The 14,496-nt window shown below is 43.4% G+C and overlaps 1 protein-coding gene across 1 annotated transcript in view; it reads right to left on the bottom strand.

Annotated features, from left to right (window-relative positions):
• DNAH9 (dynein axonemal heavy chain 9) overlaps nucleotides 1-14,496 on the bottom strand; it is a 342,468-nt gene that overhangs the window by 271,787 nt on the left and 56,185 nt on the right. The window contains exons 16-17 of the mRNA XM_086686045.1: nucleotides 12,656-12,852; nucleotides 12,140-12,564 (exon numbers count right to left, since the gene is read on the bottom strand). Coding sequence (XP_086542171.1) covers nucleotides 12,140-12,564; nucleotides 12,656-12,852 — 622 coding nt within the window. The remainder of the gene's footprint in view (nucleotides 1-12,139; nucleotides 12,565-12,655; nucleotides 12,853-14,496) is intronic.

Genomic DNA, 14,496 nt, shown 5'->3' with positions numbered 1-14,496 from the left:
GGTTTAAATTTTGTGAGTTCTTACAACTAGTGGAACTTGAAACCTGGACTTTTATTTTTATTTTTTTTTTTTAATTTTTTTTTTCTTTTCAACGTTTATTTATTTTTGGGACAGAGAGAGACAGAGCATGAACGGGGGAGGAGCAGAGAGAGAGGGAGACACAGAATCGGAAACAGGCCCCAGGCTCTGAGCCATCAGCCCAGAGCCCGATGCGGGGCTCGAACTCATGGACCGCGAGATCGTGACCTGGCTGAAGTCGGACGCTTAACCGACTGCGCCACCCAGGCGCCCCGAAACCTGGACTTTTAAAAAGTCAGTGGGCTTGGCTCTGGGAGGGCGGGGAGGCCAAGGGGAAACTGAGTACCTGCCCTTAAAGAGACAGCACAACAAAAAGCCCAAGGAGATGCAGCAGAGAAGCAGCACTTTGAAAGGTGCCTGGGGGATATAGGAGGGAGAGTTACTTACTAATGTTACAGCATGCCCCAGAGACACAGAAATAGCTGGGGAACTCCTCCAGGAACCAAGAAACTGGCAGGTGCCAGTTCCTTCCCCCACCCCCCAGCATAAACACACAGCCACGTGTGGAACTTGCTACCTAATTTGCTAGCTCAGCTGCCCCGCCATTCTGTTCCCACCATGTTGTGTTTGGTTACCATGCTCCCCAATACGCTCTTGGCCAGAGCCCACACAAGGCAATGCCATAGGCCTGGGAGTGTGCGAGCAATCCATATGGTGGCCAGCACCACCCCAAAGGGACTTCTTCCCTGGAGGGGAAAGATAACCACCCACAGCAGTCGGCCTGTGGCCCCGGAGTGGGCTGGAGACAGACATCTGGTTTGACTGCAGGCCCCGCCCACCAATGAAAGATTCTCAGGGGACAACACAGGGAAGGTGCCGTGCAGCTTGGTGCTATTGCATCTCTGGCAAACGCCTGGTCTGACTCAAGTCAAGTCCAAGGCATCCTAAGAGTGGCCCATTAACACCACAGGAACCAAACCCTGCCCAGAGTAAGCAAGGAGAATCACTGCAGATGACTGGACTGAAGGAAAAAGCGACTCGGCCACAACAGATGGGCACACACATCACACATAGGACACACCCCTGAAGCACCAGGTTCTGGTGAACAGGGGACACTGCACTACCAGGAACTAGAGAACCTCTTCTTCATAAGAAGAGGGTCCTCCTTCTTCACTGTACTACTTTCAAGTGCAGTAAACAGCTGTCTGTCCTAACACAGAGAAACAGACACAGAGTTAGATAAAATGAGGAGACAGAGGACTATGTCCCAAATGAAAGAACAGGACCAAACCACAGCAAGAGACCCAAGCAAAACTGACGTAAGTAATATGTCTGATAGAGAATTTAAAGTAATAGTCATAAAGATGCTCACTGGATTTGAGAAAAGAGTGGAGGATATCAGTGAGATCCTTAACAGTGCGACAAAAAGGAACTAATCAGAGATGAAGTACGTGATGAATGAAATAAAAATATGCTAAACAGAATAAACAGCAGACAAGATGAGGTAGAAGAATAAATCAATGACCTGGAAGACAGAATAATGGAAAGTCTTCAAGTTGAGCAGGTGAGTGAAAAACAATTATGCAAAATAAGAATAGACTTAGAGATCTCAGTGATACCATCAAGCATAATTTCATGTGCATTATAGTCATCCTAGAAGGAGAAGAGAAAGAAAAGGGTGACAGAACATTTATTAGAAGACATAATAGCTGAAATTTCCCCAAATCTGGGGAAGGAAACAGAAATCCGGATCCAGAAGGCACAGAGATCCTCCAACAAAATCAGTGCAAGGAGGTCCACACTAAGACATGTAGTAATTAAGATGGCAAAAAGTAGCACTAAAGAGAATTTTTAAAGCAAAAAAGCAGTTACATACAAGGGAAACCCCATAAGGCTATGAGCAGATTTTTCAGCAGAAACTTTGAATATATCATTCTACTCCCTTCTGACTTGCAAAGTGTTGAAAGGAAAAAGCCTGCAGCCAAGAATGTTCTATCCAGCAAGGCAGTCATTCAGAATAGAAGGAGAAATAAAGAGTTTCTCAAACGAACAAAGTTTAAAGGAATTCATGACCACAAACCAGCCCTACAAGAAATGTTAAAGGGGACTGTGAGTGGAAAGGAAAGACCATAAGCAAGACTAAGGAAAGTAGGAAGCACAACACAGTAAAAGTAAGTGTATCTGTAAAAATCAGTCCAGGGACTCACAAAATAAAAGGATTAAAATATGACACCATATACCTAAGACAAGGAGGGGAGAGGAGTGAAGATTGGGTTCAAAATTAAGCAACCATCAACTTACCATAGTCTGTTATATGCAGAAGATGTTACATAGAAGTCTAACGGTAACCACAAATCAAAAACCGGTAATAGATATGCAAAAAAAAAAAAAAAATGAAGAGAAAGGACTCCATATATATCAGTAAAGATAAAGCCAACTTACAATGAGAGAAGAGAGCAAGAGAAGAAACAGAGAAGAACTACAAAAACAACCATAAAACAAGTAACAAAATGGCAATAAATACATACCTATCAATAATTGCTTTGACTGTCCACGGGTTAAATGCTCCAATCAAAAGACATAGGGTGACTGAAAAGAAAACAAGACCCACCTATATGCTGCCTACAGGAGACTCATTTCAGACGCAAAGACACCTAAAGACTGAAAGTGAGGGGATGGAGAAACATTTATCATACAAATGAAGGTGGAAAGAAAGCCAGGTTAGCAATTACTGTATTAGACAAAATAGATATTAAAACAAAGATGATAACAAGAGACAAAGAAAGACACTATGTAATCACTGATGGGACAATCCAATGAGATGTAACAGTTGTAAATATTTATGCACCCAACATGAAAGCACCAGAATACTTAAAACAGTTAATAACAAACAAAGGAAATAATCAAGAGTAATACAATAATAGTAGAGACCTTTAACACACCACTTATATCAATGGACAGACCATCAAAACAGAGTGTGAATAAGGAAACAGTGGCTTTGAAGGACACATGGGACCAAATGCATTAAATAGATATATTCACAACATTCCATCCTAAAACAGCAGAATATGCATTCTTTTCAAGTGCACATGGAACATTCTTCAGGATAGAGCACATATTAGGCCACAAAACACATGTCAACAAATTCAAGGAGACTGAAGTTATTCCATGCATCTTTTCTGACCACAATGCTATGAAACTAGAAATCAATCCTAAGAAAAAAATCTGGAAAGAACACAAATTCATGGAGATTAAAGGACATGCTACTAAACAATGAATGGGTCAACCAAGATATCAAAAAGGAAATCCAAAAATCCATGGAGACAGATGAAAATAAAACAGAATGGTCCAAAATCTTTGGCACACAGAAAAAGTGGTTCTAAGAGGGAAGTTTATAGTAATACAGGCCAAACTTAAGAAGAAAAATTTCAAATAAATAACCTTACACCTAAGGAGCTAGAATAAGAACCCACAAAACCCAAAAACAGTAGAAGGAAGGCAACAACAAAGATTAGAGAAGGAATAAATGAAATAACAACTAGAAAAGCCATAGAACACCTCAATGAAACCAGAAGCTGGTTCGTTGAAAAGATCAACACACTTGATAAACCTTTAGCCAGACTCACCAAAAGAGAGAGAGAGAGAGAGAAGAGAGAGAGAGAGAGAGAGAACTCAAACAAAATCAGATCAAACAGGAGAAATAATTGACATCACAGAAATACAAAAGATTATAGGAGATTATGAAAAATGATATACCAACAAATTGGACAACCTAGAAAAAATGCATAAATTCCTGGAAACATATAACCTCACAAAACTAAACAAGGAAGAAACAGAAAATTTAAACAAACCAATTACCGGCAATGAAATTGAATCAGTAATCAAAAAACTCCCAGAAAAACAAAAGTCCAGGACCAGATGGCTTCACAGGTGAATTCTACCAAATATTTAAAGAATGAATACTTATTCTTCTCAAATTATTCCAAAAAAAATAGAAGGAAAACTTCCAAATTCATTCTACAAGATCTGCATTACCTGATATCCAAACCAGAAAAGATACCACCCACACACCCACACCCACCCACACCCACACACACCCACACCCACGCTATAGGCCAATATGTATGATTAACACAGATGCAAAAATCCTCAACAAAATATTAGCAAACCAAATCCAGCAATACATTAAAAAAGTCATTTTCCACGATCGAGTGGATTCCCAGGATGCAATGGTGGTTCAATAATTGCAAATCAATCAACATGACACATCACATTAAGAGAAATAAGAACCATATGATCATTTCAAAAGAGGCAGAAAAAGCATTTAATAACGTATAACGTCCATTCACGATCAAAACCCTCAACAAACTAGGCTTAGAGGGAATATACCTCAACATAATAAAGGCCATATATGAAAACCTCACAGCTAACATCATACTCTATGGTGAAAACCCAAGAGCTTTCACCCCAAGATCAGGAGCAAGACAAGGATGTCCACTCACCACTTTTATTCAACATAGTACTGGAAGTCCTAGCCACGGCAAATGAACAAGAAAAATAAATAAAAGGTACCCAGATTAGTAAGGAAGTAGTGAAACTTTCACTTCAGATGACATGACACTATATATGGGAAATCCCAAAGATGCCACCAGAAAACTACTAGAATTGATAAATGAATTCAATAAGGTCACAGGACACAAGATCAACGTACACGAACCCATTGCATTTCTATACATCAATAGTGAAGCAACAGAAAGAGAAATTAAGAAAACAATCCCATTTACAATTGTACCAAAAATAATAAAATACCTAGGAATAAACTTAATCAAGGAGGTGAAAGATCTGTGTCCTGTAAAATATAAAATGCGGATGAAAGAAACTGAAGATGACACAGACAAATGGAAAGGTATCACGTGGTCATGAACTGAAGAACAAATATTGTTAAAATGCCCATACTACCCTGGGGTGCCTGGGTGGCTCAGTCAGTGAAGCCACCGACTTCGGCTCAGGTCACAATCTCACGGATTGTGGGTTCGAGCCCCGCATTGGGCTCTGTGCTGATGGCTCAGAGCCTGGAGCCTGCTTTGGATTCTGTGTCTCCCTCTCTCTCTGCCCCTCCCCTGCTCATTCTCTGTTTCTGTCTCTCAAAAATAAATAAATGTTAAAAAAAATTTTTTTAATAAAAAATAAAATGCCCATACCACCCAAAGCAATCTACAGACTTAATGCAATCCCTACCAAAATACTACAGCATTTTTCACAGGACTACAACAAATAATCTTAAAATTTGTAAGGAACCCCGAAAGAATCCAAACAGCCAAAACGATCTTTAAAAAGAAAAACAAAGCTGGAGGCATCACAATTCTGGATTTCAAGTTATACTACAAAGCTCCAGTAATCAAAACAGTATGGTACTGGCACAAAAACAGACACATAGATCAACGGAACAGGATAGAAAGCCCAGAAACAAACCTACGATTGTATGGTCAGTCAATGTTCAACAAAAGAGGCAAGAATATGCAGCGAGAAAAAAGTCTCTTCAACAAATGGTGCTGGGAAACCTGGACAGCTACATGCAAAAGAATGAAACTGGACCACTTTCTTACACCAGACACAAAAATAAACTCAAAATAGATTCAACACGAAACGTGAGACCTGAAATCATAAAAATCCTAGAAGAGAACACAGGCAGTGATTTTTCTGACAGTGGCCTAATCACATCTTTCTAGCTAAGTCTCCTGAGGCAAAGGAAACAAAAGCAAAAATAAACTATTGGACAACATCAAAACACAAAGCTTCTGCACAGCATAGGAAACAATCAATGAAACTAAAAGACAATATACTGAATGGGAAAAGATATTTGCAAAGGACATATCCAATAGAGGGTTAGTATCCAAACTATATGAATTTGTACAATTCAACACCCCAAAAAACAATAATCCGAGTAAAAATGGGCGGATGCCATGAACAGATCTCCAAAGACGACCTACAGATGGCCCACAGACACATGAAAAGATGCTCAACATCACTCATCATCAGGGAAATGCAAATCAAAACCACAATGATGTATCACCTCATACCAGTCAGAAAGGCTAAAGTCAACAGCACAGGATACAACAGGTGTTGGTGAGAATATGGGGAAAGGGGAACCTTCCTGCACTGTTGGTGGGAATGCAAATTGGTGCAGCCACTCTGGAAAACGGTATGGAGGTTCCTGAAAAACTTAAAAATAGGGGCACCTGGGTGGCTCAGTTGGTTAAGCATCCGAGTCTTTATTTTGGCCCAGGTCATGATCTCATGGTCATGAGATCAAGCCCCCACGACAGGCTCCTTGCTCAGCATGGAGCCTGCTTCAGATTCTGTCTCTCCCTCTTCTTCTGTCCCTCCCCTGCTTGCACGCTCTCTTTCTTTCAAAACTAAATTAACATTTTTTTTTTTAAGTTAAAAATAGGGGCATTTGGGTGGCTCAGTCAGTTAAACAGCTGACTTCGGCTCAGGTCATGATCTCACAGTTCATGAGTTTCAGCCCCATGTCAGGCTCTGTGCTGACGGCTCAGAGCCTGGAGCCTGCTTCGGATTCCGTGTCTCCCTCTCTCTCTGCCCCTCCCCTGCTCACACTCTGTCTCTGTCTCTGTCTCTCTCTCAAAAATAAATAACATTTAAAAAAATTTTTAAGTTAAAAAGAGAACTGCCCTATGATCCAGTCATCACACTACTGGGTATTTACCCCCCAAATACAAAATACTAATTAGAAAGGATATATGCAGCTGTATGTTTACAGCAGCACTATTTATAAGAGCCAAACTATGGAAGCAGCCCAAGTGTCCATCAACTGATGAATGGATACAGAAGAGGTGAGATACACACACACACACACACACACACACACACACACACACACACACACACACTGGAATATTATTCAGCTATGAAAAGAATGAAATCTTGCCATTTGCAACAACACAGAGGAAGCTAGAGAGTATAAGGCTAAGCGAAACAGGTCAGAGAATGACAAATAGCATATAACTTTGCTTGTATGTGAAATTTAAGAAACGAAACAAACTAAAGGAAAAGCAGACAAACCACAAAGCAGACTCTTAACTGTAGAGAACAGACTGATGGTCACCAGAGTGGAGGTGGGAGGGGTGATGGGGACTAAGCGTACATTTACCATGATCAGCCCTGAGTACTATACGAAGCGTTGAATTGCTATATTGGACACCTGAATCTAATATCACACCGTGTATGGACCATCCTGGGGTTAAAATGAAAAACTTAAAAAATATACATACCTGGAAGAACCATATGTGTGAAAATATTAAATATAAACACATCATAACGGGTATTAAAAATACTTAGAACTAGGGGCGCCTGGGTGGCTCAGTTGGTTAAGCGTCCGACTTCGGCTCAGGTCATGATCTCACGGCTTGTGAGTTCGAGCCCCGCGTCGGGCTCTGTGCTGACAGCCCGGAGCCTGGAGCCTCTTCAGATTCTGTGTCTTTCTCTCTCTCTCTGCCCCACCCCACTCACACTCTGTCTCTGTCTCTCAAAAATAAACATTAAAAAAAAAAGTTTTTAAAGACTTAGAACTAAATTATAATGAAAATATTACATATGAAGACCTGTGAGATGTAGATAAAATTGTACCAAGAAGGGAATTCGTAAATTAATTATATCATTTAATATTTATATTAATTACATTTAAATATTTTACATTGCTTTAAATATTACATTAACAAAGACAGCTCAAAGTGAATAAGCCAAGCATCAATCTTAACTTAGCCTAGGAGAAAAAAATAAATCCAAGGAAATAGAAAGACATAATAAACATAAAAGAATAAGTCACTGAAATAGAAATTAAATTGTGATAGAGAGGATCAAGGAGTTTATAAGATACTTCTTTGTAAATCTCTGGCAAGATTAATCAAAGTATTCAAAAAGCACAAATGGAAATGAATAGAAATGACAAGGGGGACATAATCATAGATTCTGCAGAGAGTAAACAGACAAGAGAATATTATGAATTTTAGGACAATAATTTAAAGAATTTACATGAAGCAGGTACGTACCCAGACAACTATGACTTAACTAAGGAATGGAAAACCTTAACATCCCTCTTACCACTAGAAAAATCATAGGTACAAATCTCGTCACAAAGAAAACACTGAGCCCAGATGTTCAAGGGAGATTTAAATCAAATCTTCAAGGATCAGAGAATTCCAATCTTACACTAACTCTTCCAGAGGATAAACAGGAAGGATTACTTCCTAAGTCATTTTATGAAACTAGCCAAAGCACAGAGCATGGTCAGCAAACACGTGAGAAAGGAAAACTGAAGGCCAATGTCAATCACAGAGACACATCAACAATAACCAATATGTGTTCAAACAAAATTAAGCAGTGGATATATTGGAAAAGATAATACCTTGTGTTGGGCTTTTCTCAGTAATACTCGGCTGGCTTAACATTAGCAACTAATATATTCACCGCTTTAACATTTCAATGGAAAAAAATAGAATCATCTTTAACGGGGTTAGAAAAAGCAGTTCACAAAATATTATAGCCATTACGTCAAATCCCCTTAACCAATTAGGAATAGAATGGAATTTCTTTAGGGGTTTCTCTGGCTCAGCTGTAAGAGCATGTGACTCTTGATCTCGGGGTTGTGAGTTCGAGTCCCGCGCTGGGTATAGAGATTACTAAAAAAAATATTAAATAAACTTAAAACAAAAAGAAGGGAACTTCTTTAACTACATAAATAGAATCCACAAAAACTCACAGCAAATATTATGTTTAGTGGTGAAATGTTATAGTATCGCCTTTAAGATCGGACAAGATGGGGTGCCTGGGTGGCTTAGTCAGTCGGGTGTCTGACTTCGGCTCAGGTCATGATCTCACGGTTTGTGGGTTCGAGCCCCGTGTCGGGATCTGTGCTGACAGCTCAGAGCCTGGAGCCTGCTTTGGATTCTGTGTCTCCCTCTCTCTCTGCCCCTCCCCTGCTCACACTGTCTCTCAAAAATAACATTAAAAAAAAATTTTTTTTTTTAAAAAGATCACACAAGATAAGGGTACCTGTCATTACCACCTTATTCAACATCAAACTGCAAATCCTAGCCAGTGCGGCAAGAAAAAAACAGCAATAAAATGCATTAGAAAAAAAAAAAAAAGACAGAGAAGGAAGAAATAAAACTATTATAAATTTGTAGATGATGACCATGTACATAGCAAATCCAAAGGAGAGCACAGATAAATTATTGCAATTAATAAGTTAATTCAGCAGAGATGCTTGATATAACATCAATAAACAGAAATCAATTCCATTTCCCCAGAAAATAAAATTTTAAAATATCGTTTATACTAGGAGTCCAAAATTAAAATACCTGGAAATAAATCTTAAAGACACGAGAATTACCTTAAAGGTAACGATTACAAAATTTCGTCGAGAGACATTTAAGGCATAGGTTAACAGAAACATGACACATTCTTGAGCAGGGACACTCAGCGTGTATGGATGACTACTGTCCTCAAATTGAGCTATCGTCACTGCAAACAGAATCAAAATCCCAACAGGTTTTTTTTTTTTTTTTTTTAGTTCTACAAACAGAATTTTACATTTATGTAGAACAGTAAGGGCCAAGAATTGTGGAGAATTCTTAACGAAAAAAAGGCGGCGACTTGCCCTGCAAGATACCAAGATTTATGACAAAACCATGGGAATTCGGATTTTGTCATATAACGCAACGGCAGATAAGGGGCTACTTAATGTGAAAGATGAAACTACAAAGCTTTTATGGAGAGGGTATGGGAGAGCACCATTAGGATCTCAGGGCGAAAAAGGATTTGTTTAACGAGACCAACTGCAACAGAGGGGAAAAGATGAACGAACACGTGTGGCTACGTTACGACGAACTGTTCATGGAAACATACCATAAATGCAGTGGGAAGACAGGTCACAAAATGGGAGACTGTGTTTGCGATACACACAACTCGTACAGGATTAGAGAGAGTATGTACCAAAGAGCGAAAGGAAAATCTTGTAAATATCATAAAGGCAAAAATAAACTCCGACCAAAAGTGGGCAAGGGGCACCTGGGTGGCTCAGTCACTGAAGCGTCCGACTCTTGGCTTCCGTTCGGGTCGTGATCTTATGGTTCATGAGTTCGAGCCCCACACCAGGCTCTGCGCTGACGGCATGGAGCCTGCTTAGGATTCTGTCTCCCTCTTTCTCTCTGCCCCTTCCCTACTCCCTCCCTCTCTCTCTCTCTCAAAATAAATAAATAAACTTAAGAAAAAAACGGGTGAGCGCTCTGTATGGGCACAGAAGGAGAAACCCACAAACTCACCAAAAAAAAAAAAAAAAAACCAACATAAAAAGATGAGCCACTTTATTCAGAAGCAGGGCAATGCAAAATATTTACCACGGTAAGATACGAAGAGGCACCTCAGAGGAATCGGGTCATCGTCTCCTTTTGGGCTTAAGGAAATAGTGGTCAAAGGACAAGAACTCCGCGTGTTTATCCTGTCACACCAACTACCAAACCCTGCAAAGTCACACCTGGTGGAGAGGCGCCCGGCAGGTGCTTTCACTGCATCCTGTATCAACCACATACTCTGAGGCGCTAAGTGACTTGCCTCTGAGCCTGCCTTCCACACGCAAACCAATCCACCCGGAGCCCACGCCTCCAACCACCTCCTCTATCTGGTTCTCACACTCCAGACCCCTATCCACCTGCCCTAACCACCCCAGGGCCAGGGACCGAAAACCTGGACACCGTCAGTCCCTCTGGCCCCAGAGCCTGCGCAACTCATTCAAGAGAGCCAACTGTCCACCCGCTGGCCCTGTCTCGACAGCTCTGTTCCAGGGAAACCACAATAAAGGCTCTTGCCCACGTTTTCCCATTGTTCCCTCTGCCTGATGGACCCCGGCGCCTCCCCCTTGCAGCCCTGCACGGGCGGCATGGTGCATCCTGTCCTGAGAATCCAGTTGTAGAACCAACTCTCTTCTCAGGGGCAGTCATTGCCCAAAGAGTCTCTCGGGTGGCCCCACCGCACGTGAATGATAATAAGGCCTGTGTTTTGAGACACACCTCCATGTCCTTGGATCCCCAGACCTACCAATGGAGAGGGATCGTGGAGCAGAGACATTCAGAGACATCTCCGTGAATGTGGACAACTGGCCTCTTCCTAAAAGCACCAGGCAAACCCACTTCCAACATCCCACCATGCTCTCCTGGAGTTTTCTAGAGCGGAGGACCCTCACCCTGGTAGGGTCTCTTGGAATTTATTTGCAAACAGACACGTCCTCCGTGGGGTCATTTCCTTTATGCTCACGGTGCTAGATCACCGGGCGGGGCGGCGGGAGCATTGAGCGAAACCACCCCCAGAATCAAGGGAGGGGGCGGGTCGGCTCCCCTGTAGGCGCAGCTGATGCACCACAGGCTGATGGCTGCACAGAGGGACCGCGACTGCCCCGAAGGACTCAGGGTGGGGGGTGCTAGTTGAGGTTCTGACTGTGGCAGATCTGTGGGGAGCAGACCAAGGTGAAGTGACCAGGAGACTGAGCACAGACCTGTTCACCCGGAGGCTGATGCTCTGGGTGGCAGAGCCTGGTGATGGATAGTCAAGGTGCCCCGGGGAACAATGTCAGGTCCTGTCTGTCCCGTGGCTAGAATGGCACACACACGGGCATTGGGAGTGTGGGGATTTAGTGACTTCCAGGTTGCAAAGCGGGGTGATCCGAGACAAGGAGGGAGTGGTAGAAATAAAATCAAAGAGGTCCATTAGATGCCCTCCGTTTCCCAGGCTTGAAGAGATTTCGCAGGGCTGCAAAGGGAGCCTGGATCTGCCATCATCACGCGGAACGTGGTTTACCACTCACCGAGTGCCTTTCACGCACTGGGCCCTGGATGGAAAATAAAACCAGAAGAGGCCACGCCTGGTGAACCAAGGAAAGCGCAGGACTAACGTTACCACCAGTGTCCGAGGGCCTGGAACCTCAATGAGCCGTTTCAATTTTTCACTGAGCCAATGAACCCACTGGGGCAAACGATGAAGAAGATGAAAAAACATGGCGGCCCCAATGGCTCGGGATGCCAGAAGAAAGCTAGAACGACGGTCTTACCTGTTAGTGACGTGGTCAACGAGATGCTGCTTGAACGTGAGGCTCCACCTCTTAATGAGGTTCAGCAGAGATGCTTTAAGGGGTCGCACATCAATTTTCATCCAGCCGTCAAACACCTTGACGGGCTCCAGGCCGCACACTTCTTCGTAGAGCTTTTCATAGGAGTCGATCTGTGCCTTGAACTGATGGAGGAGAGGGGGGTTCTCTGGAAGGCCATCGTCTATGTGGGCTTCCATTTCCTCGGGTGTGAGGACACGTCCATACAACAGAAACTGACTCAGAACCTCCTTCCGGTCCTCCACGTAGAGGTAGGAGTATTGGCTGAAAGTGTTCCGATAGCCACTGCAGAGGGCCATCATGCTCTGAACCCTGTCCAGGAGCGTGCTCCTCAAGCTGGCCAAGTGGGCCACGCCCTCCATGTCAACCTGGGGTGGGGGGCAAGACCACAGCAGGCGGGTTACACCAACACTTTGCACGAGGTCGCGGGGGAAGGCGGGATGGTTGCGAATTTGGTACCTGGTAGTGGAGAGAGCCGTTCTGTGGGGAAAGCCGTGGCACCAAAGACGATATTCCAAAAATGTTGGCCACCAGACCCTCGACGGTGTCGTAGAAGCCACCCTTCACTCCAGACTCCAGGGATGGAGAGAAAACTAATTCTGGTATCACTAAGCACAGCTGTGCCTCAAATATCGGGGTGAGTCCAGCTTTACTTTCTGAAACACAAGGAAAACACACACACACACAAAACGAAGAAGGATGTCAAGACAGGCAAAGCGCCATACCCGTTCTCAAAGCACTTGGAACCTTTTTTCCCTTAACACAGGCTGTTTGGGTATAGGAAAAATGGAAATGTAAAATTTGCTAACCCCCCGGAAAAGGTGAGGGGGGACGGTCTTGCAGTGTTTACCGACAGGGGAGCCACTGACATTTCGAATAGGCCAATTCTTGCACAGGGCCGTCCTGGGCATTGTAGGACATTTACCCTCCCGTCCTCGGAGAGCACGTCCCAGTGACTGATCAACCCAAGCCAGTCCCCTTCCACGTTCCCAGGTGCCTGGGTCAGGGGAGCGAGGCGGGGGCGGTGGAGAACAGGTTGATTTTGCACAGCTCATTTCTAGGAAGCGGCCGACTTCTTCCTCGGCACTAGCCACGCGACCGCATCGGTTGTCAGTAGGTGAACCGAGGCGTTCTTATCAATGGTCGCGTGAGCAAAAAAATGAAAGACAACTCACAACCCTGGCCGTTCATCCTGTTCCACGAAAACAGAACTGACTTTAATTCTGTAGTCCTACGGTGATAAAAAATTTAAAAACAGTATACATAATTAATGGATCCCTGATTACTTGCTAGACTAACTTGCCCTGCTAAATTTAAATCAAAATATAACACGGAGCAAGATGTTCCAAGTACGAGATTAGCGCTTCAACTTTTATTAATAACCACTTATATTCCCAGGTTGTCTTAACTGGAAATATTCGGGAGACTGTTCCGCACAGCATGCTGCGGGTGGTGGAGACTCATCGGAATCCTCATCCCCTTCCTCCCTAGAAGCAGAGGTCAGGGTGGGCACGATTCCCTCCCCAGTGGGATGTGGGGAAAAGCGAGGGCTGCCGCCTCTGGGCTGCAGCCCTTGAGACAGCAGGGGAGTCATCTCTGTGCTCGCTCTTTTCTCCGCTCACGGACTAGAGCCCGGATGTGGCAGTGACCCAGCTCCATCACAGAAATGAAGACAAGGCAGGAACACGAACGTGGGGGAACCACAGCATGGCAGGAACCCACCCGCTAACCTGAACGCTCACCTGAGTCTAGAACTTGGGGGATAGACCTTTTTGTCCTTTAAGCCACGTTATTGATGGAGTTCTCGTTACCATAGCTTAGCCACTCACCCCAACTAAAGTAACTGGGGGGATCCTCAAAGATAAGTAGGACTAGGGCCTTGCCTTGAAAACTGTAGGGATGATAGGGGCGCCTGGGTGGCTCAGTCGGTTGAGCGTCCGACTTCAGCTCAAGTCATGATCTCACACAGTTCGTGAGTTCGAGCCCTGTGCGGGGCTCTGTGCTGACAGCTCGGAACCTGGAGCCTGTGTCAGATTCTGTGTCTCCCTCTCTCTCTGCCCCTCCTCCACTTGTGCTCTCTCTCTCTCTCTCAAAACTAAATAAACATTAAAAAAAATTGCAGGGATGATAAATTTGCATGACTGGATTCAGGAGGGTCCCATCAAATGCAAATTTAACTTAAGGGAATACACGGTAATTATGCCATCATGGAATCGTTTTTAAAAACACCTATAACATCACACTTTGCATTACGTACTCAGGACATATTCTGCATTACTCTCTGTATGAGATACTGAAAA

Source organism: Puma concolor, chromosome E1 (genome assembly GCF_028749965.1).
Source record: "Puma concolor isolate L17-30 chromosome E1, mPumCon1.1.hap2, whole genome shotgun sequence".
Classification (NCBI taxonomy): domain Eukaryota; kingdom Metazoa; phylum Chordata; class Mammalia; order Carnivora; family Felidae; genus Puma; species Puma concolor.
Note: the sequence above shows the minus strand (reverse complement) of the source record. Positions and strands in the feature narration are given on the sequence as shown.